The sequence below is a fragment of the Oncorhynchus gorbuscha genome, linkage group LG17 (assembly GCF_021184085.1).
Source record: "Oncorhynchus gorbuscha isolate QuinsamMale2020 ecotype Even-year linkage group LG17, OgorEven_v1.0, whole genome shotgun sequence".
Classification (NCBI taxonomy): domain Eukaryota; kingdom Metazoa; phylum Chordata; class Actinopteri; order Salmoniformes; family Salmonidae; genus Oncorhynchus; species Oncorhynchus gorbuscha.
In genome coordinates, this window is record NC_060189.1 from 15,912,529 (window position 1) to 15,937,528 (window position 25,000).

The following is a 25,000-nucleotide window of genomic DNA, read 5'->3' on the forward strand; positions in this document are numbered from 1 at the left end:
ACATGGGTAACATGTGTTTACATTGACATGGGTAACATGTGTTAAGATTGACATGGGTAACATGTGTTAAGGTTGACATGGGTAACAAGTGTTAAGATTGACATGGGTAACATGTGTTTACATTGACATGGGTAACATGTGTTAAGATTGACATGGGTAACAAGTGTTTACATTGACATGGGTAACAAGTGTTAAGATTGACATGGGTAACAAGTGTTTACATTGACATGGGTAACATGTGTTAAGATTGACATGGGTAACATGTGTTTACATTGACATGGGTAACAAGTGTTTACATTGACATGGGTAACAAGTGTTAAGATTGACATGGGTAACAATTGTTTACATTGACATGGGTAACATGTGTTTACATTGACATGGGTAACATGTGTTAAGATTGACATGGGTAACATGTGTTTACATTGACATGGGTAACATGTGTTAAGGTTGACATGGGTAACAAGTGTTAAGATTGACATGGGTAACATGTGTTTACATTGACATGGGTAACATGTGTTAAGATTGACATGGGTAACATGTGTTTACATTGACATGGGTAACAAGTGTTAAGATTGACATGGGTAACAATTGTTTACATTGACATGGGTAACATGTGTTTACATTGACATGGGTAACATGTGTTAAGATTGACATGGGTAACATGTGTTAAGGTTGACATGGGTAACAAGTGTTAAGATTGACATGGGTAACATGTGTTTACATTGACATGGGTAACATGTGTTAAGATTGACATGGGTAACATGTGTTTACATTGACATGGGTAACAAGTGTTTACATTGACATGGGTAACAAGTGTTAAGATTGACATGGGTAACAAGTGTTTACATTGACATGGGTAACATGTGTTAAGATTGACATGGGTAACATGTGTTTACATTGACATGGGTAACAAGTGTTTACATTGACATGGGTAACAAGTGTTAAGATTGACATGGGTAACAATTGTTTACATTGACATGGGTAACATGTGTTTACATTGACATGGGTAACATGTGTTAAGATTGACATGGGTAACATGTGTTTACATTGACATGGGTAACATGTGTTAAGGTTGACATGGGTAACAAGTGTTAAGATTGACATGGGTAACATGTGTTTACATTGACATGGGTAACATGTGTTAAGATTGACATGGGTAACATGTGTTTACATTGACATGGGTAACAAGTGTTTACATTGACATGGGTAACAAGTGTTAAGATTGACATGGGTAACAATTGTTTACATTGACATGGGTAACATGTGTTTACATTGACATGGGTAACATGTGTTAAGATTGACATGGGTAACAAGTGTTAAGATTGACATGGGTAACATGTGTTTACATTGACATGGGTAACATGTGTTTACATTGACATGGGTAACAAGTGTTTACATTGACATGGGTAACAAGTGTTAAGATTGACATGGGTAACAATTGTTTACATTGACATGGGTAACAAGTGTTTACATTGACATGGGTAACATGTGTTTACATTGACATGGGTAACATGTGTTTACATTGACATGGGTAACATGTGTTTACATTGACATGGGTAACATGTGTTTACATTGACATGGGTAACAAGTGTTTACATTGACATGGGTAACATGTGTTTACATTGACATGGGTAACATGTGTTTACATTGACATGGGTAACATGTGTTTACATTGACATGGGTAACAAGTGTTAAGATTGACATGGGTAACAATTGTTTACATTGACATGGGTAACATGTGTTTACATTGACATGGGTAACATGTGTTTACATTGACATGGGTAACAAGTGTTTACATTGCCAAAGAAAGTGATGTGGATAATAAACAAAAGTGAAATAAACGATACAAATTAACAGTAAGCATTACACAAAAGTTTCAAAAGAAAAAATACATTTCAAATGTCATATTATGTGCAAATAGTTAAAGAACAAAAGGGAAAATAAAGAAACATAAATATGGGTTGTATTTATAATGGTGTTTGTTCTTCACTGGTTGCCCTTTTCTTGTGGCAACAGGTCACACATCTTGCTGCTGTGATGTCACACTGTGGTATTTCACCCAGTAGATATGGAAGTTTATTAAAATTGGATTTGTTTTCAAATACTTTGTGGATCTGTGTAATCTGAGGGAAATATGTGTCTCTAATATGGGGACTCATCTCTCTGTAGGTGATGGCTTTGTTATGGAAGGTTTGGGAATTGCTTCCTTTTAGGTGGTTGTAGAATTTAACGTCTCTTTTCTGGATATTGGTAATTAGCGGGTATCGGCCTGATTCTGCTCTGCATGCACATTTTGGTGTTCTACATTGTACACTGAGATTATTTTAGCAGAATTCTGCATGCAGAGTCTCAATTTGTGTTTGTCCTGTTTTTTGAATTCTTGGTTGGTGAGCAGCCCCCAGACCTCACAACCACAAAGGGCAATGGGTTCTATAATGGATTCCATTTTTTTTTTAGCCAGATCCTAATTGGTATGTCAAATTTTATGTTCCTTTTGATGGCATAGAAGGCCCTTCTTGTCTTGCCTCAGATCGTTCACAGCTTGTGGAAGTTACCTGTGGCACAGATGGTGTGTTCCATAGAGTGGAATGTAGGCTTAATCAGACCAGAGACATGTCTCACAATCACCACTAATCATAGAGTGGAATGTAGGCTTAATCAGACCAGAGACATGTCTCACAATCACCACTAATCATAGAGTGGAATGTAGGCTTAATCAGACCAGAGACATGTCTCACAATCACCACTACTCATAGAGTGGAATGTAGGCTTAATCAGACCAGAGACATGTCTCACAATCACCACTAATCATAGAGTGGAATGTAGGCTTAATCAGACCAGAGACATGTCTCACAATCACCACTAATCATAGAGTGGAATGTAGGCTTAATCAGACCAGAGACATGTCTCACAATCACCACTAATCATAGAGTGGAATGTAGCACCATACACAAAGGTAGGGGTCAGCATGATGAAAATGTCCACCCCATTTAGAATGAACCCCGTCCTACACCAGTGATAGACACCCCTCTCTGGGCACTTTGTACACTCAATAGCAACATGAGCTCCACATCTGGGTCCTGATGCTCAGAATTGGGGTCCTCATCAGGGATGTAGTCAGGAATAGGGAATAGGTCATGGAACTCATTCAGTTTCCAAATCTTAATTATAACCCAATTAATTATCCAACCAAAATGTAGAATGCTCAGGGATTCACATTGGTTCTATCACTCCAAATTAAAACCCTCAATTTAACATATATCAACACTGGCAGAATGTACATCCATATTAACATACAATATATTCATCTCATAATTAGAGTATTAAGTTCCTCATCAGGGTTATAATTACAGATCAGTATCTCAATGCATTCTTAGCCTAAATCACTATACATTTAGCAGTGTAGACCTCCCCCATCAAACTGATACCCCAAATCAATTACGGGTACAGTTGACCAACCCCCTCCCTCAATCTTCTGGCATTTCTTCATTTTTCTTCTTCAGATAGCTTCACAGTTCAAAGTAGATGGTCTATGATAATGTCCCAATTTCAATGTCTCACCTGAACCCCACCACAACTCCTATTATGTCTTGTCCATTTGCCAACCAGTGTACCAGCAATATGAGAAACGTTTTGGAAAGGATCTCTCTCCCTGTTCACTCCACTTGGACTTCTTTTGCACTCCTGGCAGAAAAGGCAGTTGATGACTTCAACTGGATGCTGTGTACCGGTTACTGGTTCAGACTCGGGTCTCTGGATAGAAGGTGCAGGACAGGGCCGTATTGAACACCATTTATTCAGCCGGTTTAGTGGGGATTTTGAGGTCCAAAAGATCTGGTTAAATTGTCCCAGCTTATGCATCAAGACACAATCAGTCGTAACCTCGAGAGAGACGACACTTCAGTTAATTTCTGATTCAGGAAGTCCAGACAAGCGTTCAAGAAATCCAAACAAATCATGTACTGTATAACAAATTATTACTACTACCATTATTCTTAATGCAAATCCCTAAAGCACATGTTAAATAAAAATAATTAATAATTTAAAAAATGTAATTCCCCCATTTTCACACAACTCACCATAGTGACTAATGTGTAAAATCAACAACACTGCAAATCAAATTCGAATTACTACCCTTAATAACTAAAAAAAAACATCTGTACCCATAACTTCAGAGTAAAAATAGACTAGCGACAGGTCTATCCTTCTCCTGGTCCTATTAGTTATAACACTTCTCCATAATTATCAGTATTATGAATGACCTTCAAATCGGTATTAAGTATGATCTTTAAATCATCATCCAATGTCTCTTGGCATTACAGTGAGGGCGATCAAACCACACTAGAAAGTCAGGACAGAGGTCATTCAAACCCTCAAAATAATTAATATGTGTTCAATTAAACATCAGAAAAGAAAATCTTCTGAAAATTCCATATGTTTGTGTGCCCCTTTAAGATACCTTGGTACTAACCCATATTCACATATTCAGGGAGGTGTGTGTCATATATATATAATATATATATATAAACCATATGGCAAAACAAACAAAAATGTCCAGGTCTTATTTAATTAGTTAACTCCTCTTTACCATCGAATCTAGATACCTTTGTACCTATAAAACTGCAACATTTCACTAATGCCTCTCCAAAGACCATAGCCTCAGGAAACATTCAAACCAGCGCTCTGAAATCTGAACTTACCAAGTACCCTCTTTAACAATGTCCATTGAGAACACATTTAGCTAAGCTAAGAATGATGTGAATAGCCAAGTCAACAAACGCTGGGTCTTTGAATAGTTAATATACTAGCTCGATGCAATGATATACTATGAAGTTCATTAAGATAGCACAAGCAACACATTTGTCATTCTTAGTTAAAACAAAGAATTTATATCTTAAGACCAATAAGCATATTACATACTCAAATGACTTCACAATAGTACGGTTAGAGTGATTATGCTGATAGAACACTAACATCAATACGCTGATGTGTTGAGCTAATGAATCTTCTTTTATATCATTGTGCCAAGTCACAATTACATCCCTGAATTTTCTATTTAGATTAGCATTTTCTTTTCATTTTTGAGCCAAATTGGTAGAATCCCTGTGCGCTTCTATTAGTGCCTTTATGGCTTTGCTATAGGGTACCTCAATTAATTTATTTCCGCTCCTCTCGTTTTCAATATATGCCACTCTTATTCTGAGACTATCTCTCCTGTAGACAGTCACTACTCGAAAGTCGTCTTAATTCTCGCTCAAAAAACTCCTGTGGCTTATTTTTCAAAGTGGCATGTTTTGTTTCTAAATGTCCGCGCAAGAGTGAAGGTATCATCGAGTTGTGAGATAGTACCTTTGCACATGTAACACACTTTCCATCAATTTGTATAGCAGACTCTCATGCCAAATTGAGGCAAAAGCTTTTTTGAAATCAACAATGCATGAGAAGACTTTGCCTTTGTTTTGGTTTGTTTGTCAATTAGGGTGTCTGTCGTATGGTAATTTGGTGTGCTCAGTACATTGTTTTCACTGCGGAAATTCTGCTGTTGACACGTATTCCACGGTAGTTATTGGGGTCAAATTTGTCTCCACTTTTTTGGAGTGGGTGGTTAGTCCTTGGTTCCAAATATTGGGGAAGATGCCAAAGCTAAGGATGATGTTAAAAAGTTTAAGTATAGCCAATTGGAATTTGTGGTCTCTATATTTGATCATTTCATTGAGGATACCATCAACACCACAGGCCTTTTTGGGTTGGAGGGTTTAAATTTTGTCCTGTAGTTCATTCAATGTAATTGGAGAATCCAGTGGGTTCTGGTTGTCTTTAATAGTTGATTCTAAGATTTGTATTTGATTATGTACAGTGGGGCAAAAAAGTATTTAGTCAACCACCAATTGTGCAAGTTCTCCCACTTAAAAAGATGAGAGAGGCCTTTAATTTTCATCATAGGTACACTTCAACTATGACAGACAAAATGAGGGGAAAAAATCCAGAAAATCACATTGTAGGATTTTTAATGAATTTATTGGAGAAGTGGTTTACCCATACATCTCTGTTTTGTTGTTTGTTTAGTGTTTTCCAGTTTTCCCAGAGGTGGTTAGAGTCTATGGATTATTCAATTACATTGATCTGAGTTCTGACGTGCTGTTCCTTCTTATTCCGCAGTTTATTTCGGTATTATTTTAGTGATTCACCAAAGCGAAGGAGTAGACTCAGGTTTTCTGGGTTTCTAGGATTTTGGTTGGAAAGTTTTCTCAATTTATTTCTTAGGTTTTTGCATTCTTCATCAAACCATTTGTCATTGTTGTTCATCTTCTTCTGTTTTCTGTTTGACATTTTTAGATTTGATAGGGAAGCTGAGAGGTCAAATATACTGTTTAGGTTTTCTACTGCCATGTTTACACCTTCACTATTACAGTGAAACGTTTTGTCCAGGAAGTTGTCTAAAAAGGATTTAATTTGTTGTTGCCTAGTTGTTTTTTGGTAGGTTTTGTTAGCAGTTGATGTTATTCTTCAATAACACAGACCCCAAAGAAAATAAGGACAAATCATGGATGTTATACTGGGAAGTAGATGGTTCATTCTCCCCTGTCCTCAGTGACTTTCTCCACAGAACCAAGCGAACCCTAGCCTGTGGTTGACCAATTAGAATTCCTTACAGTAACATTGGGCCTTTGGCCAAATAACAAGTATCATGTTTCAGGCTCAATGTACAGACGATTCAGACCAATGAAAACGTGGCACACGTAGCTATGAGTTCAGGACTGACATTACTACACAGATTCTAAACAGATGTTGACCTGAATACCAACTATTTCCATTGATCGTTAATTCCCTATTGACCGTTAGTACTCTGCGTTGTGTATTATCTTAAAATATTATTTCAGTTTCCACACTACTTTCCATCCATCTATAGCTTTTCTTAATAGTATTCAGTTCCCTTTGGCTTTGATTCCTCATGATTGAGTGTTGCTCTGTTCAAGTAGACTGTAATTTTGCTGTGGTCTGATAGGGGTGTCAATGGGCTCACTGTGAACGCTCTGAGAGACTCTGGGTTGAGGTCAATGATAAAGTAGTCAACAGTACTACTGCCAAGAGATGAGCTATAGGTGTACCTACCGTAGGAGTCCCCTTGAAACCTACCATTGACTACATACCCAGCGTGTGACAGAGCTACAGGAGTGGTGACCCGTTTTTGTTGTTTATGTTGTCATTGTTGTGCCTAGGGGGGCATATGGGGGAGGGAATGCTGTCACCTCCAAGTAGGTGTTTGTCCCCCCCGTGTGCTGTGGGTGTCAGGTTCTTGTCCGGTTCTGGCATTTAGGTCGCCACGGACTAGTACATGTCCCTGGGCCTGGAAATGATTGATTTCCCCCCTCCAGGATGGAGTAGCTGATCATTTCCTTTTGAATTTCTAGCCAAATGTAAAATGTTCCTGTTCTGATTAATTTTAATAGATTGAGTTACGTCTGCTCTATAACAAATATACAAATTAGCACACCCCCCTGAGTCCCTTCCCTGTTTCACACCTGGTAGTTTGGTGGATGGGACTACCAGCTCTCTGTAACCTATAGGGCAACAAGTAGGTCCATCTCCTCTATACCATGTTTCTTATAAGATGACAATGTCTGTATTTCTGGAACCTGCAGGAACCTGGTGAAGTCCTGCTCTTTACGCCAAAGGCAGATGACCTCAGCTCTTTGATATTCCAGGATGAGATAGTGAAGACTTTGTGTTCCATAAAGTGTCCAGTGTTGTTGGTCGTGTGGTTTGGCCTCAGACCAGTAAGTATGAGCTGAGCCTGCTGAGCTTCTGCTACATACCATTGGCTTGGGCTAGTTTACTGTAAGAGTTGGGGTTGGGCCTGTTTACCCGCTCATGTGGGGGTGGGGGGCATGGGGTGTGCAGGAGGGGCATAGGTCTGATCTGATGGGGCCTAAATGGGGTATGGGCATGGTTGACTTGGGGGAGTGTTGATTGGTGGGGGTGTGGATGTGCCTGGTGGTGCTGTAGTCTGGATATTGGTCCTCTCGGAGTGGGTCCTCTATGTGTAGGTCCGGGGGGAGGGTCCCGCAGGTCTGGGAGAGTGTCGCACTTGTCTGGGCAGGGTGTCTGTTGATCTGTTGCTTCTGTGTGAGGTGTTGGGGCTGCGGTTGTGGGCAATGTATTTTAGGGTCTGGGTGAAGGTTGGCACTGCTGCCTTGTATAGGTGGACCTGGTCATAGAGGCTGCTCAAGTCCAGGGTGGAGTGGTGGGCCAGGTAAACATTTGGTTTTTAAGCCCAGTCACAGGAAATACTTGTGTTTACCTGCTGTCTGGAAGCAGGGTGAAAGTATTATCGTGGTAGCAGGGTGGAGATAACCACTTGTGCGTTGGGGAAAGTAGAAGAAGCTTTTTCAATCACTCCCTTGAGTGCTGTGGCCACCCTTTCCTGCTGTGTTGTTTGTGACTGTGTGTATTATTATGTGGCTGATGTGGCTGGGTGACCCTAGTTGGTCCTCAGACAGAAGGTCTAGGGCGCGCTGGGTGTTTGGACATGAGAGTTTAGAAACTCTATGTTTGTATCTATTTCCCGTTTCAGTCCAGAAGGAGTACAATCTGTGGCTTATGTATTGGGGGGGGGGGGGGGGTTTGTCAGGAGGACTATCAGGGTAGCTGAAAGGGGGGGGGGGGGGGGGGGGCTCAGAGGGGGTGGGATCCCCTGGGCTCGGGGTTCTTCATTTGTCTGTCCTGCTGTGATGTCTTGGCTATGGTCAGGGTCTGGAGTGGGCTGTTCTGGTAGCTACTCTGCGGGGGTGGCTAGCTCTCTAATGGGTTGTTCTCTGTCACACGTCATCGTTCTCACGCTCTCCTCCAGCACTCTGATCCTCTCCTCTAGTGCTCTGTTCTGCTCCTGCTCTTCTCCTCTTGATGTTGTCTCACCACAGTCCATAGTGCAGATATGTCTCTCCACCTCCATCTCTCCAGGTCTGGTTGAGGGAGTGTTGTTGAGCTGGACTATTTTTTGTGCTGACTGGAGTGTGTTCACCTGCTGTTCCAGCTCCATCTGCCAAACCTCCTGCTGAGTAAATTTATCCTTCATTTCAATGAGGGAGTAGTACTCTGTGCTGGGAGGTTGACTTTCTGCTTGGGATTGCCTGTCTGTGGGGTTGTATAATGAAGAAGTCTGGTCTGACACATTCAGGGTATCTTTCTCAAGAGAGAACTTATCCTGTTGAGCTATGTCTTTGATTATGTGAAAGTCCAGCTGAAACTGTTTGGCTTGCCCTGTACCATTATTGTCCCAGACTTGTCTCTCTCTCTCTCCCATCTTTCTGTGTCTCTCTCTCTACCCCACCTCACTCTCTCTTTCTCTCTCTGTCTTTCTAGGTGTGAGTGTCATGGCCATGCTGAACAGTGTGACACCAGTGTGACTCCCTACCGCTGTGCTTGTCTGCCAGAGAGCCATACAGAGGGACACAACGTGAGTCTCGCACACGCGTGCACACACACACACACACACACACACACACACACACACACACACACACACACACACACACACACACACACACACACACACACACACACACACACACACACACACACACACACACACACACACACACACACACACACACACACACAAGCCCCTGTACCCCCCTCCTTGTCCCTCTTTCTCTCTGTAAAGAGTTTTGTTGTGTTTGACACAGAGGGAGATGGAGCCTCTGTCTCAGCTTTCCTCTGTCTGAAGATCACCTCACAAACACACACACCACAGGTGCAGGGAGACAGATAGCCTTCTGTACTGTCTAACCTCACAGATCTGTGTAACACACATACACAGATCTACCTAACACACAAACACAGGTACAGGGAGACAGATAGCCTTCTGTACTGTCCTAACCTCACAGATCTACCTAACACACAAACACAGGTGCAGGGAGACAGTGATTTCAGCCTGTAGCTTGGGACTAGGGTTAGTTTTCCAGACATACAGATTTCCTTGATTTCCAGCTTATTACCTTCTTATTCCACAAGTCTCCCAATTGGGATTTCTGCAAAACCTGGACACTATAACGTCATTTTTAAACCTGACTTGGGACTGCTTATAGTTTCTCTCCCCCAGTGAGACAGTAAGGTCTCTCATTTTTCATTAGGGCTCATGCATAATTCACGCTCAGGCCCAGCCCTCTCTCAAACTCTGTGTTGTGTAGGGTCGTGGTGTTGCCGTTGTTATAGTTGACAAACAGAGCTACATCCCAGACACAGATGGTGGAATAAGAGAGGACATCCACATACCTGACCCCTACACACCCTATACCTGCACCTCAAATTAAATGCTCTCCCAGTCTCCTTTTCACTTCATTGAACTCCTGATTTACTTAACAAGTTACATCTCAATAGGTGGTCCAGGTAAGTGTCATGACATCACAAGTGGGATGGGCCTTTCCTCTTTTGTTCTCTATTGTTCCTCAAGCAAGGGGGAGGGCCGATGACATCACAAATCCCCATCAGACCAACTCCTTGAATGGCCTACTCCTTGGAGTTTGCACTTGTGACTAAAAAACACTATTTTGCTCAAAACATATTGTTTTACCCTTAATTGTGTATTTATACGTGGGATACTGTTTTTCAACAGGAAAAGTTCCAAAATAGCTGGAATGCTTCTTTAACTTAACCCATCTTATTTTTGTATTTTATTTAACTTTTATTTAACTAAGCAAGTCAGTGAAGAACAAATTCTTATTTACAATGATGACCAACAAACTTTGATTTGAAACACAATTTCTAAGAAATCCTCTATAGGATGTGAGATAGAAAATCTCCATCTTATGTAGTGACACCTCCATGTAGGACTGTAGTGACACCTCTAGCACTGAGATGCAGTGCCTTAGACCGCTGTGCCACTCGGGAGCCCAGAGAAAGTGAGAGGTGGAAAGTTACTTTATTAACAAAATAAGACAGGCTTTATTCTGTGTGTGTGTTTTTATATGGTGTGATTGCGTGAGTGTGTGCGTGTGTGTGCGTGCGCGCGTGTGTGTGCGTGTGTGTGTGTGTGCGTGCGTGCGTGTGTGTGCGTGCGTGTGTGTGGTTCTCTGACATCCTCCAGTGCTCTCCTGGGTCACAATCCAAATATTGTCTCAAATCGACTAGAACAATGACGCTCGCAACTGCATGCATCTCTTATAAGCTCACTCTCTCTTCTTCTCTTTCTCTTATACGCTCACTCTCTCTTCTTCTCTTTCTCTTATACGCTCACTCTCTCTTCTTCTCTTTCTATTATACACTCACTCTCTTCTTCTCTTTCTCTTATACGCTCACTCTCTTCTTCTCTTTCTCTTATACGCTCACTCTCTCTCTTCTCTTTCTCTTATACACTCACTCTCTCTTCTTCTCTTTCTCTTATATGTTCACTCTCTCTTCTTCTCTTTCTCTTATACGCTCACTCTCTCTTCTTCTCTTTCTCTTATACACTCACTCTCTCTTCTTCTCTTTCTCTTATAAGCTCACTCTCTCTTCTTCTCTTTCTCTTATAAGCTCACTCTCTCTTCTCTTTCTCTTATAAGCTCACTCTCTCTTCTTCTCTTTCTCTTATACGCTCACTCTCTCTTCTTCTCTTTCTCTTATAAGCTCACTCTCTCTTCTTCTCTTTCTCTTATAAGCTCACTCTCTCTTCTCTTTCTCTTATATGCTCACTCTCTCTTCTTCTCTTTCTCTTATATGTTCACTCTCTCTTCTTCTCTTTCTCTTATATGCTCACTCTCTCTTCTTCTCTTTCTCTTATATGTTCACTCTCTCTCCTTCTCTTTCTCTTATAAGCTCACTCTCTCTTCTTCTCTTTCTCTTATAAGCTCACTCTCTCTTCTTCTCTTTCTCTTATAAGCTCACTCTCTCTTCTTCTCTTTCTCTTATATGTTCACTCTCTCTTCTTCTCTTTCTCTTATAAGCTCACTCTCTCTTCTTCTCTTTCCCTTATATGTTCACTCTCTCTTCTTCTCTTTCTCTTATAAGCTCACTCTCTCTTCTTCTCTTTCTCTTATAAGCTCACTCTCTCTTCTTCTCTTTCTCTTATAAGCTCACTCTCTCTTCTTCTCTTTCTCTTATACGCTCACTCTCTCTTCTTCTCTTTCTCTTATAAGCTCACTCTCTCTTCTTCTCTTTCTCTTATAAGCTCACTCTCTCTTCTCTTTCTCTTATATGCTCACTCTCTCTTCTTCTCTTTCTCTTATATGTTCACTCTCTCTTCTCTTTCTCTTATATGCTCACTCTCTCTTCTCTTTCTCTTATATGTTCACTCTCTCTTCTTCTCTTTCTCTTATAAGCTCACTCTCTCTTCTTCTCTTTCTCTTATAAGCTCACTCTCTCTTCTCTTTCTCTTATATGCTCACTCTCTCTCCTTCTCTTTCTCTTATACGCTCACTCTCTTCTTCTCTTTCTCTTATATGTTCACTCTCTCTCCTTCTCTTTCTCTTATACGCTCACTCTCTTCTTCTCTTTCTCTATATGTTCACTCTCTCTTCTTCTCTTTCTCTTATATGTTCACTCTCTCTCCTTCTCTTTCTCTTATACGCTCACTCTCTCTTATTCTCTTTCTCTTATATGTTCACTCTCTCTTCTTCTCTTTCTCTTATATGCTCACTCTCTCTTCTTCTCTTTCTCTATATGTTCACTCTCTCCTTCTCTTTCTCTTATATGTTCACTCTCTCTCCTTCTCTTTCTCTTATATGCTCACTCTCTCTTCTTCTCTTTCTCTATATGTTCACTCTCTCCTTCTCTTTCTCTTATATGTTCACTCTCTCTCCTTCTCTTTCTCTTATATGCTCACTCTCTCTTATTCTCTTTCTCTTATACACTCACTCTCTCTTCTTCTCTTTCTCTTATACACTCACTCTCTCTTATTCTCTTTCTCTTATACACTCACTCTCTCCTTCTCTTTCTCTTATACGCTCACCCTCTCTTCTTCTCTTTCTCTTATACACTCACTCTCTCTTCTTCTCTTTCTCTTATACGTTCACTCTCTCTTCTTCTCTTTCTCTTATACGTTCACTCTCTCTTCTTCTCTTTCTCTTATACGCTCACTCTCTCTTCTCTTTCTCTTATACGCTCACTCTCTCTTCTTCTCTTTCTCTTATACGCTCACTCTCTCTTCTCTTTCTCTTATACGTTCACTCTCTCTTCTTCTCTTTCTCTTATACGCTCACTCTCTCTTACATTTACATTTACATTTAAGTCATTTAGCAGACGCTCTTATCCAGAGCGACTTACAAGTGGTGCATTCACCTTATGACATCCAGTGGGACAGTCACTTAACAAAATGTCTCTTATACGCTCACTCTCTCTTCTTCTCTTTCTCTTATACACTCACTCTCTCTTCTTCTCTTTCTCTTATACGCTCACTCTCTCTTCTTCTCTGTCTCTTATACGCTCACTCTCTCTTCTCTTTCTCTAATACGCTCACTCTCTCTTCTTCTCTTTCTCTTATACGCTCACTCTCTCCTTCTCTTTCTCTTATACGCTCACCCTCTCTTCTTCTCTTTCTCTTATACGCTCACTCACTCTCTTCTCTTTCTCTTATACGCTCACTCTCTCTTATTCTCCATGGACTTTACAGTGTCCCAGAACGTTTGGGATTTTGTGCTACAGGATGCAAATTCCTGCTTGAAAAAGCTAGCTTTTGCTTACCTAACTGCCTGTGGATATTCGTTCCTAACTTCCCTGAACAGTTGCATATCGCGGGGGCTATTCAATGCTAATGCGGTACGCCACAGGATGTTTTTATGCTGGTCAAGGGCAGTCAGGTCTGGAGTGAACCAAAGGCAATATCGGTTCTACATTTTTTGAACGGGGCATGCTTATTTAAGATGGTGAGGAAGGCACTTTTAAAGAATAACCTGGCATCCTCTACTAACGGAATGAGGTCAATATCCTTCCAGGATACACAGGCCAGGTCGATTAGAAAGGCCTGCTCGCTGAAGTGTTTTAGGGAGCGTAGGACAGTGATGAGGGGTGGTCGTTTGACCGCAGACCCATTAAGGACGCAGGCAATGAGGCAGTGATCGCTGAGATCCAGGTTGAAGACAGCAGAGGTGTATTTAGAGGGCAGGTTGGTCAGGATGATATCTATGAGGGTGCCCGTGTTCACAGATTTGGGGTTGTACCTGGTAGGTTCATTGATATTTTGTGTGAGATTGAGGGCATCTAGCTTAGACTGTAGGACAGGCAGTTGTATTAAGCATGTCCCAGTTCAGGTCACCTAACAGTACGAGCTCTGAAGATAGATGCGGGGCAATCAATTCATATATTGTGTCCAGGGCACAGCTGGGGGCAGAAGGTGGTATATAACAAGCGGCAATGGTGAGAGACTTGTTTCTGGAAAGGTGGATTTTTAGAAGTACAAGCTCAAATTGTTTGGGCACTGACCTGGATAGTATGACAGAACTCTGCAGGCTATCTCTGCAGTAGATTGCAATTCTGCCCCCTTTGTCATTTCTACCTTGTTGAAAATTTTTATAGTTAGGGATGGAAATGTTAGGGTTTTTGGTGGCCTATCTATGCCAGGATTCAGACACAGCTAGGACATCTGGGTTGGCAGAGTGTGCTAAAGCATTGAATAAAACAAACTCAGGGAGGAGGCTTCTGATGTTAACATGCATGAAACCAAGGCTTTTACAGTTACAGAAGTCAGCAAATGGGAGTGGAGCTTGGCGCTGAAGGGCCTGGATTAACCTCTACATCACCAGAGGAGGAGTAGGATAAGGGTATGGCTAAAGGCTATAAGAACTGGTTGTCTAGTGCGTTCGGAACAGGGAGTAAAAGGAGCAGGTTTCTGGGCGCGGAAGAATAGATTCAAGGCATAATGTACAGACAAGGATATGGTAGGATGTGAATACAGTGGAGGTAAACCTCGGCATCGAGTGATGATGGGAGAGGTTTTGTCTCTCAAGACACCATTTGAACTAGGTAAGGTCACCGCATGTGAGGGAGTTGGAACAAAAGGGCTAGCTAAGGCATATTGAGCAGGGCTGGAGGCTCTACAGGGAAGTAAGATATTAATTACTAACCAAAACCGCAATGGACAAGGCATATTGACATTAGGGAGAGGCATGCGTAGCCGAGTGATCATAGGGACCAGTGAGTAACTAGGCAAGCTGGAGACACGGCAATTCAGACAGCTAGCAGGCCAGGGTTTGCAGGCTAGCAGAAGGGCCTCAGAGGGACGTCGTGACAGAACAGTCTGTTTTACCCCCCTCGGATGGTTACGTCGGCAGACCAGTCGTGATGGATCAGCAGGGCTCTGTGTAGGCAGCAAAAGGGGTCCAGGCCAAATGGCAAAATAGGCATTGTAGCCCAAGGAGTGGGTGATGGACCTATTTAGCTAGCTGGGAGATGGGCAAAGCATGAGGCTAGTTCCCAGCTAACTGTTGCTTGCTTCGGAACAGAGACGTTAGCCAGGAGTAGCCACTTGGATAGCAGCTAGCTAGCTGTGCTGATGCAGGGGAAAAGGTTCAGAGCTTGCGGTAGGGATATGGAGATTTGGTGGAGAAAAAGCAGTCCGGACAGCAGTCCCAACGTTATTGGGTCTATTGGTTGCGGAAGGCTTATTTTTAGCCTACATATAATTTTACAAGTCCTGAGTTCATTAGATTATTCCTGACTCGTTGAAATGCAGTGCATTGACCTTTAATTGTGCAAGAAAGCTTAATTACAGAAAAGGTTTAATTTTTACAAAATTAAGATTTGATTTGAAGGCCATATTCTCCAACCCTAGTGTGTTTGTTTATCTGTGTATAGGTCTGAGAGCCTCTGTTGAATGGTGAAGCTTCTGCTGTGTGTCAGTGTAATGTTGAGACATGCAGCAGCAGGCTGAGCCTGAGATATTAGACATAAATATTGCATGTATCCTGTAGAGTTAGATCGAGGCCGGGCCGTGATGGCTGCTCTGCTCAGCTGCAGAATTTCCACAGTGACATTAAAATGGCCGAGATGGTCAGACATGTGTCAGCATGATGATCACTGGAGAGGTAGGAGAAGAGGGCCAAGACACACACATAAACACACACACACACACTTGACATGCAAGTACACACACATACACGATATACACACAAAGTATGCAGACACACGAGTGCAAGTGGACATGCCTACTTTTCTTATTCTAATTCATTGGTAGTTTCAGCTTTGTCACACGGAGACGAGCAACAAACAGAGCGGAAGGAGAGGCAGAGAAAGAAAGACATGAGGAAGAGGGAGTGTCTCTCGACTGGGTAAATTAGAGAAAAAGAAGGAGACAGAGCGAGGAAGAGAGTAAAGGAAGGAGCGCTTAAGGTGTGTGTCTGATCCATACTGACCACGGTCTCTGTTGGTAAAGCATGCTAAAGCAGCACATTTTCACCAGCGACAAAGGTTAACTGTGGCGCACATGGATGCCCCGATCTTTCCAGGGGGAGCGTGAAATTGGCCATGGGGTTAGATAGAACCACAAACAATCTCTATCAAGATAAATCAAACTCAGCAATTTCCTCTAGCAGTTTAACACAGAGACAATGGTTATTCCTATACCCCCCCCCCCCCCCCCAATCTCTAGTGATTTCAATTCATACATGTGACTATCTCCATCTCACAGTCATCAGTTTAGCATTAACAATCAATACCTGTGATTACTCTGTCATAACTTATTGATTTGTAATTGATACACAGACATTATGTCAGGTCGCTCTATTATTTTTCATATACAGCTCAGTTTGATTTTATGGGGGAAGCTCACCTCGTCCACTACCATACATGTTGATGCCAAGGCAGCTATTTTTGGTCAGAAATCTCAACACACATCAGCTATCACGGAGAGGTGAGGAAAAAGAGTGCCCAGGAATGATTCTGTGGCCATGAAATACTAACAATTCCAGAAATACCACAAAGCATCACCAATGTTGATTTCTACATAAAGAATGTGTGCTGCTATCCCAACCAGCAGCAGCCCAACACTTCAGAATTCATAGAGAGAGAATGAATGCCCCCAAAAACCTTTCTCTTTCATTTGCTATGCTAATGTGTGCGGCACACATAGCGATGAGAGAGGAGGAGGAGAGGAGGGAGAGGGATGAAGAAAGAAAGAAAGAAAGAGAGAGACGTAGAGAGGGATTTCTCTTGGAAGTGAGGAATGAAAAGCAGCTTTGATTTGTGAAGCGGTGAGGAACAAGGAGATCCAGACAACGCATGCTAATGGAGGCCTGTTTTAACTGTCGAGGACGCCTGCCTGTGAATACAAACCTCCCCAGACGGACCCGTGTTGGTTAGCGAGAGTATGTGCCTGTGTGCGTCTGTGTGTGTGTGATGTCTCTGGAGAATCCCCCACGCTGCTTCTTCAGATCCACTTAATAATCACCCAACGGGAATGACGGCCGGAGCCCTGTTCAAACACCTACACACACAGATAGTCTTTAAAGTCTTTAAAATCATATTCATGTCTTAGACATGCAGAAACATGTATGTTTTTGTAATGCCATGTGTAACTTTGTAAGGAAAAGAGATCCCAATGAATATATTAGTGTGTTTAAGGAGCTAGCTGACACAGAAACAGACTGTCACCCAGGCTAGATAACGTAATCTCAGGGATGCCTGTGTGTGAGTGTGTCTGTGTGCGATGAATTATCTTATCTCTCTCAGTGGTTCTTCGTCCCATGCTAAACACACAGTATGTTCCCTGAGTGTAGTGTACTGTCTCCATGTTGGTTGATGTGCAGGTACTATACTGCTCTGTATGGGCTAACAGGTACTGTACTGTACTGTTCTGTATGGGCTGACAGGTACTGTACTGTTCTGTATGGGCTAACAGGTACTGTACTGTTCTGTATGGGCTAACAGGTACTGTACTATACTGCTCTGTATGAGCTGACAGGTACTGTACTGTTCTATATGGGCTAACAGGTACTGTTCTGTATGGGCTGACAGGTACTGTACTGTATTGTTCTGTATGAGCTGACAGGTACTGTACTGCTCTGTATGGGCTAACAGGTACTGTTCTGTATGAGCTGACAGGTACTGTCCTGCTCTGTATGGGCTAACAGGTACTGTTCTGTATGAGCTGACAGGTACTGTACTGCTCTGTATGGGCTGACAGGTACTGTTCTGTATGGGCTGACAGGTACTGTACTGTATTGTTCTGTATGAGCTGACAGGTACTGTACTGTTCTGTATGGGCTGACAGGTACTGTACTGTACTGTTCTGTATGGGCTGACAGGTACTGTACTGTTCTGTATGGGCTGACAGGTACTGTACTGTACTGTATGGGCTGACAGGTACTGTACTGTTCTGTATGGGCTGACAGGTACTGTACTGTTCTGTATGGGCTGACAGGTACTGTTCTGTATGGGCTGACAGGTAATGTACTGTTCTGTATGGGCTGACAGGTACTGTTCTGTATGGGCTGACAGGTACTGTACTGTTCTGTATGGGCTGACAGGTACTGTACTGTATGGGCTGACAGGTACTGTACTGTTCTGTATGGGCTGACAGGTACTGTACTGTTCTGTATGGGCTGACAGGTACTGTACTGTACTGTTCTGTATGGGCTGACAGGTACTGTACTGTTCTGTATGGGCTGACAGGTACTGTACTGTACTGTATGGGCTGACAGGTACTGTACTGTTCTGTATGGGCTGACAGGTACTGTACTGTTCTGTATGGGCTGACAGGTACTGTTCTGTATGGGCTGACAGGTACTGTACTGTTCTGTATGGGCTGACAGGTACTGTTCTGTATGGGCTGACAGGTACTGTACTGTTCTGTATGGGCTGACAGGTACTGTACTGTATGGGCTGACAGGTACTGTACTGTTCTGTATGGGCTGACAGGTACTGTACTGTACTGTAGGGGCTGACAGGTACTGTTCTGTATGGGCTGACAGGTACTGTACTGTTCTGTATGGGCTGACAGGTACTGTACTGTACTGTATGGGCTGACAGGTACTGTTCTGTATGGGCTGACAGGTACTGTACTGTACTGTACTGTATGGGCTGACAGGTACTGTACTGTTCTGTATGGGCTGACAGGTACTGTTCTGTATGGGCTGACAGGTACTGTACTGTACTGTATGGGCTAACAGGTACTGTTCTGTATGGGCTGACAGGTACTGTACTGTTCTGTATGGGCTGACAGGTACTGTACTGCTCTGTATGGGCTGACAGGTACTGTACTGTTCTGTATGGGCTGACAGGTACTGTACTGTACTGTACTGTATGGGCTAACAGGTACTGTACTGTTCTGTATGGGCTGACAGGTACTGTACTGTACTGTATGGGCTAACAGGTACTGTACTGTTCTGTATGGGCTGACAGGTACTGTACTGTATGGGCTAACAGGTACTGTACTGTTCTGTATGGGCTGACAGGTACTGTACTGTATGGGCTGACAGGTACTGTACTGTATGGGCTAACAGGTACTGTACTGTTCTGTATGGGCTGACAGGTACTGTACTGTATGGGCTGGCAGGTACTGTACTGTATGGGCTAACAGGCATTTATTATAGTGGCGTCCTATGTCTGTCTAGCCCGGATTTTACCTGGTAAAGGAGATAAATGAGATAAATGAGATTACAATGTAACTGATTTTTTTCCCTGAACGTGAATTGTTTATTGAATCAGCAAAGTTTCTGATGTCAAAAATTACAGGGGGAAGTTTGAAAAGCCCTGAAATTGCTAGACTCAAGAAAGTGGTCACAAGAGTGATAAGTGATGTAAATTCTAAAGAAAATGAAAGAGTTCAGTTGCAGTCTTAACTCTGTAAAGAGATGTGGTGGCTGGATCGTCCTCTGTATATATTTTTTTATCCATGAGCAGTTTTAAGATTTCTTCTTTAAACGTAAATGGGGCAAGAGATGTAAAAAAAAAGAGCCATGGTGTATGAGTTAATTAGGGGAAAGGGAAGTGACATCATTTTTCTACAAGAAACGCATAGTAATTTGGAAAATGAAGTTATGTGGCAACAGGAGTGGGGGGGGACAGTGGTGTGTAGTCATAAAAACTCAAAAAGTGGGGGTGTGGTTATTTTGTTCTCAAAAGGGTTTTTGCCGTTGTCATATGAGGTTGAAGAGGTAGTTGAGGGGAGGTTATTAAAAGTTAGAGCAAGGTATGAAAACATCACTATGTGTCTGATAAATGTATATGCCCCAGTGATGACAGTTGAGAGGGTATGTTTTTTAGAGACACTATCAAATACCATTGAGAAATGTAACAAAGAAGATTATTTGTTTATTGCTGGGGATTTTAACTGCACAGTTAGTGATTTAGATAGAAATCACCAAGAACCTCATATAGCCTCAAGGATGTTTTTAAAACGCCTCATTGTAACAAATGAATTGTGTGATATTTGGCGGAGTCAACATGGAGGAACAAGGCAGTACACCTGGGCGCATGTGAGAGAGAACATCATCTCTATGGCCAGGTTAGATAGGTTTTATGTTTTTGAGCATCAATCTCAGGTCTGTAAATCAAGTGTGATAACTCCAGTGGGGTTTTCTGATCATTGTTTAATAACAGAGGTGGTGTTCATTAACGATGTAAAACCCAAAAGCGCATACTGGCATTTTAATATAACTTTATTGAGTGATGCTCACTTCAGGAACTGTTTCAGTTTTTTCTGGGAGAGGTGGAGATCTCAAAAAGCCAGTTTTGTATCCATTCAACAGTGGTGGGATATAGGGAAAATCCAGATTCAACAATTTTGTAATCAATACACGAGGAATGTCACTAAAGATATCACCAGATCAATGAAAGCCCTAGAGATTGAAATAGTGGAACTCATGACGTTGGTTGAGACCACAGGAGATCGAGGCCATACTCAGGCCCTCAAGAGGAGAAAAACTGCATTGGCAGACCTGCTGGGTATCAGATCACAGGGGGCACTGGTGAGAAGTAAATTTCAGGGAATATCTGAAATGGATGCCTCATCCAAATTTTTCTTTGGTTTAGAGAAAAAGAATGGACAAAGAAAAATTATTCATTGTCTCAAATCAGCTGTTGGACAAGAGCTCACTAGCCCTAGTGAAATTAGAAAGAGGGCAGTAGAGTTCTATGCTGAGCTCTACAAGTGTGAGTACAAAGAGGACAAAACAGTGACACAGCAGTTCTTTGATGGGCTCCCAAAGGTGGCTGCAGAAGCTCAGGTTGAGCTTGAGCAACCATTATCTTTGCAGGATTTATACACTGCATTAAAAGGCATGGAAAATGGAAGGACACCAGGCATTGATGGGCTTCCCGTTGACTTTTTAAAGTCTTTTTGGGCTATGTTGGGAGAGGATTGGTTAGAAGTAGTTAATGATAGTTTAACCGGAGGGTTACTACCAATAAGCTGCAGAAGGGCTGTCCTCACCCTACTGCCCAAAAAGGGTGACCCGAGGGAGGTGAAGAACTGGAGGCCGGTGGCTTTATTGTGCACTGATTATAAGATATTGTCAAAAGCTTTGTCCAACAGGCTGAGGGAGGTGATGGGGCAAATCATACATACGGATCAGTCCTACTGTGTTCCTGGCAGGCAGATAGGGGATAACATTTCTCTGATTCGTGATTTTTTGGACGTCTCTAGGGCTATTGGGTTGGATGCTGGTCTAATTTCAATTGATCAGGAAAAGGCATTTGACCGAGTTGAACATCAATACTTATGGCACACGCTTGAGGCGTTTGGGTTCAGCTCTGGTTTTATTGCCATGATCAAGGTGATATATGGTGACATTGAAAGTGTATTGAAAGTTAACGGTGGTTTGAGTGCTCCTTTTAAAGTGTGTAGAGGTATTAGGCAGGGATGTTCTATGTCAGGGATGTTATATGCCATTGCTATAGAGCCACTACTAAATAGCATTAGAAGTCGCATTGCAGGGGTGTGCCTTTCAGAGGATATTCCTCCTATTCGTCTCTCAGCCTATGCTGATGATGTAGTTGTGCTAGTGAAAAATCAAGCGGAGGTGGATAGCTTGAGTCTAATTGTTGATCGTTTTAGGGGAATATCCTCTGCAAAGGTAAATTGGGAAAAGAGTTGTGCGTTACAGATTGGAGAATGGTCTGGAGGGATCATGGCTTTGCCAGGGGGGCTAGAATGGTGTAAGGGAGGTTTTAAGTATCTTGGAGTGTACCTAGGAGATGAGGGGACTATGGAAAAAAATTGGAGTGGAGTGGTTGAAATGGTGGAAGGGAGGATGAGGAGATGGCGTTGGTTATTATCTCGTATGTCATATAGGGGGCGCACTATTATAGTTAACAATGTGATTGCATCTGCACTGTGGCATCGGTTGTCAGTTTTAGAACCACCATCTGGCCTTCTGGCTAAGATACAGGCAATTATTGTGGATTTATTTTGGGATAAATATCACTGGGTTCCACAAAGTGTTTTGTATTTGTCAAAAGAAGAGGGGGGACAAGGTCTTGTACATCTTGCTAGTAGGGCTGCTGCTTTCCGGTTTCAGTTTATTCAAAGGTTGCTTTATGGACCGGAAAATGTGGTGTGGAGAGGGGTGGCAGGTCTTATATTACAACGGGTTGGAGGATTAGGTTTAAAGAAGGCTTTATTTCTGGTTGATAGTAGCCAGATTTCTAGGGAGGGAGTACCTCCGTTTTACAGAGGACTTCTCAGAGTGTGGAGCATAATGAAGGTGTCCAGACGAACTTCAGCGGAGTCAGTGCATTGGCTGTTGGAGGAACCTCTGGTGTATGGGGCAAGACTGGATTGTACAACTGCAGCTGTTCCACATTTCTCCAAGATTCTGGTGAAGGGGAAAATCATCACCTTAAGACAGTTAATGGCCATGGCTGGGCCCGCCTTAATGGATGGAAGACGGGTGGCAGAACATTTGGGGATGAGGTCGGAAAGGATTGTCGGACAAATGCTGGGGAGCTGCAGGAAGGCTCTGTCAGCGGAAGAATGGGGTATGATTAGTAGCCACAAGAAGAAGGTACAAGATGAAGACGTCTCATTTCCAAGACTAGGGATTACACCAAATATCCCAGAGTCAGAAAGAAAGGCGTTATTGCTGGATTTGAGAGGGTTGGAGGAGGTGGGTTTGGATGAGGTGAATGGGAAGGACTTGTATAGGGGGTGTGTCAAGGTGTTGAATAAAGATAAATTGAAAAATAGAAAAGAGGAGGGTAAAATGGAGGGTAAAATTGGGCATTGATGACAAGGTAAAGCCAGCATGGAGGGCACTGTACAAGCCACCGTTACAAAAGGGTACTGGTGATATGCAATGGAGGGTTTTACATGGCATCATTGCAGTTAATGCTTTTGTATCTATTATTAATTCAGATGTTAGAGATGGATGTCCTTTTTGTAATATAAGAGAAACCATTTTTCACTGTTTTATGGAGTGTGAGAGGATAAAACCTCTATTGGAAATGCTGGAATCTTTGTTTAAAGCTGTAGGGGAACCTTTCAATAACACTGTTTTTATTTTGGGGTTTCAATATAGTAAACAACAGAAAAGAAAATGTCAAATGTTAAATTTAATTTTGGGACAAGCTAAGATGTCAATTTGTCTGAGTAGAAAACACAAGATAGAAACGGGATATGGGCAAGATGTAAGATGTGTTTTTAAAGGATTAGTGAAAGCAAGAATAAAAGTAGATTTTGAGTTCTTTTCAGCTGTAAAATATCTATTATTTGAGGAGAAGTGGGCCTACGAAAGAGCGCTTTGTTTTGTAGAGGAGGGGAAATTATTTTTTGCCGATGAAATAAGTTGAATGTATATGTTATGTATTTATTTTTATTTAGGAATTACATTTGTTGTTTCATTTCTGAAAGGGCAGTGTGTCATTTTCTTTAAAAAAAAAATTATGTTAACACTTGAGTAAAAAATAAAGGTTTTATAAAAACTCAAAAACTCTCTCTTTCACTCTTTCTCTCACTTTTTCTGTCTATTTTTCTCTCTCTCTCTCAAACTCACTCTCTCTTCTCTCTCTCTCTCTCTCTCTCTCTCTCTCTCTCTCTCTCTCTCTCTCTCTCTCTCTCTCTCACACTCTCTCTCCTCTCTTGCTTTCTCTCTTTCTCTCACTCACTCAATTCAATTCAAAGGGATTTATTGGCATAGGAAACATATGTGAACATTGCCAAAGCAAGTGAAATAGATAATAAACAAAAGTGAAATAAACAGTAAAACATTAACAGAAACATTACACTCCCAGAAGTTCCAAAGGAAAAGAGACATTTCAAATGTCATATTATGACTACATACAGTGTTGTAATGATGTGCAACAGGTAACACATCTTGCTGCTGTGATGATACACTGTGGTATTTCACCCAATAGATATCGGAGTTTATCAAAATTGGATTTGGTCTATAATTCTTTGTGGATCTGTGTAATCTGAGGGAAATATGTGTCTCTAATATGGTTATACATTGGGCAGGAGGTTAGGAAGTGCAGCTCAGTTTCCACCTCATTTTGTGGGCAGTGTGCACATAGCCTGTCTTCTCTTGAGAGCCAGGTCTGCCTACGGCCTCTCAATAGCAAGGCTATGCTCACTGAGTCTGTACATAGTCAAAGATTTCCTTCATTTTGGGTTAGTCGCAGTGGTCAGGTATTCTGTCACTGTGTGCTCTCTGTTTAGGGCCAAATCAAATTTTTGTTTGCTTTTTTGTTAATTCTTTCCAATGTGTCAAGTAATTTATCTTTTTGTTTTCTCATGATTTGGTTGGGTCTAATTGTGTTGCTGTCCTGGGGCTCTGTGGGGTGTGTGTGTGAACAATGCCCCAGGGACAGCTTACTTAGACGCTTCTTCAGGTTCATCTCTCTGTAGGTGATGGATTTGTTATGAAAGGTCTGGGTACACAGAATATATTTTTGCAGAATTCTGCATGCAGTTTGGTGTTTGTCCCATTTAGTGAATTCTTGGTTGGTGAGGGACCCCAGACCTCACAACCATAGAGGGCAATGGGTTCTATAACTGATTCAAGTATTTTTAGCCAGATCCTAATTGGTATATCGAATTTGATGTTATCTTTTGATGGCGGAGAAGGCCCTCTTGCCCGGTCTCTCAAATCGT

At 42.0% G+C, this 25,000-nt stretch overlaps 1 protein-coding gene across 1 annotated transcript in view; it reads left to right on the forward strand.

The window, feature by feature from the left end:
• The window catches only part of LOC124001293 (usherin-like), a 471,917-nt gene that overhangs the window by 78,343 nt on the left and 368,574 nt on the right, over positions 1-25,000 (forward strand). The window contains 1 exon segment of the mRNA XM_046307964.1: positions 9,364-9,457. Coding sequence (XP_046163920.1) covers positions 9,364-9,457 — 94 coding nt within the window.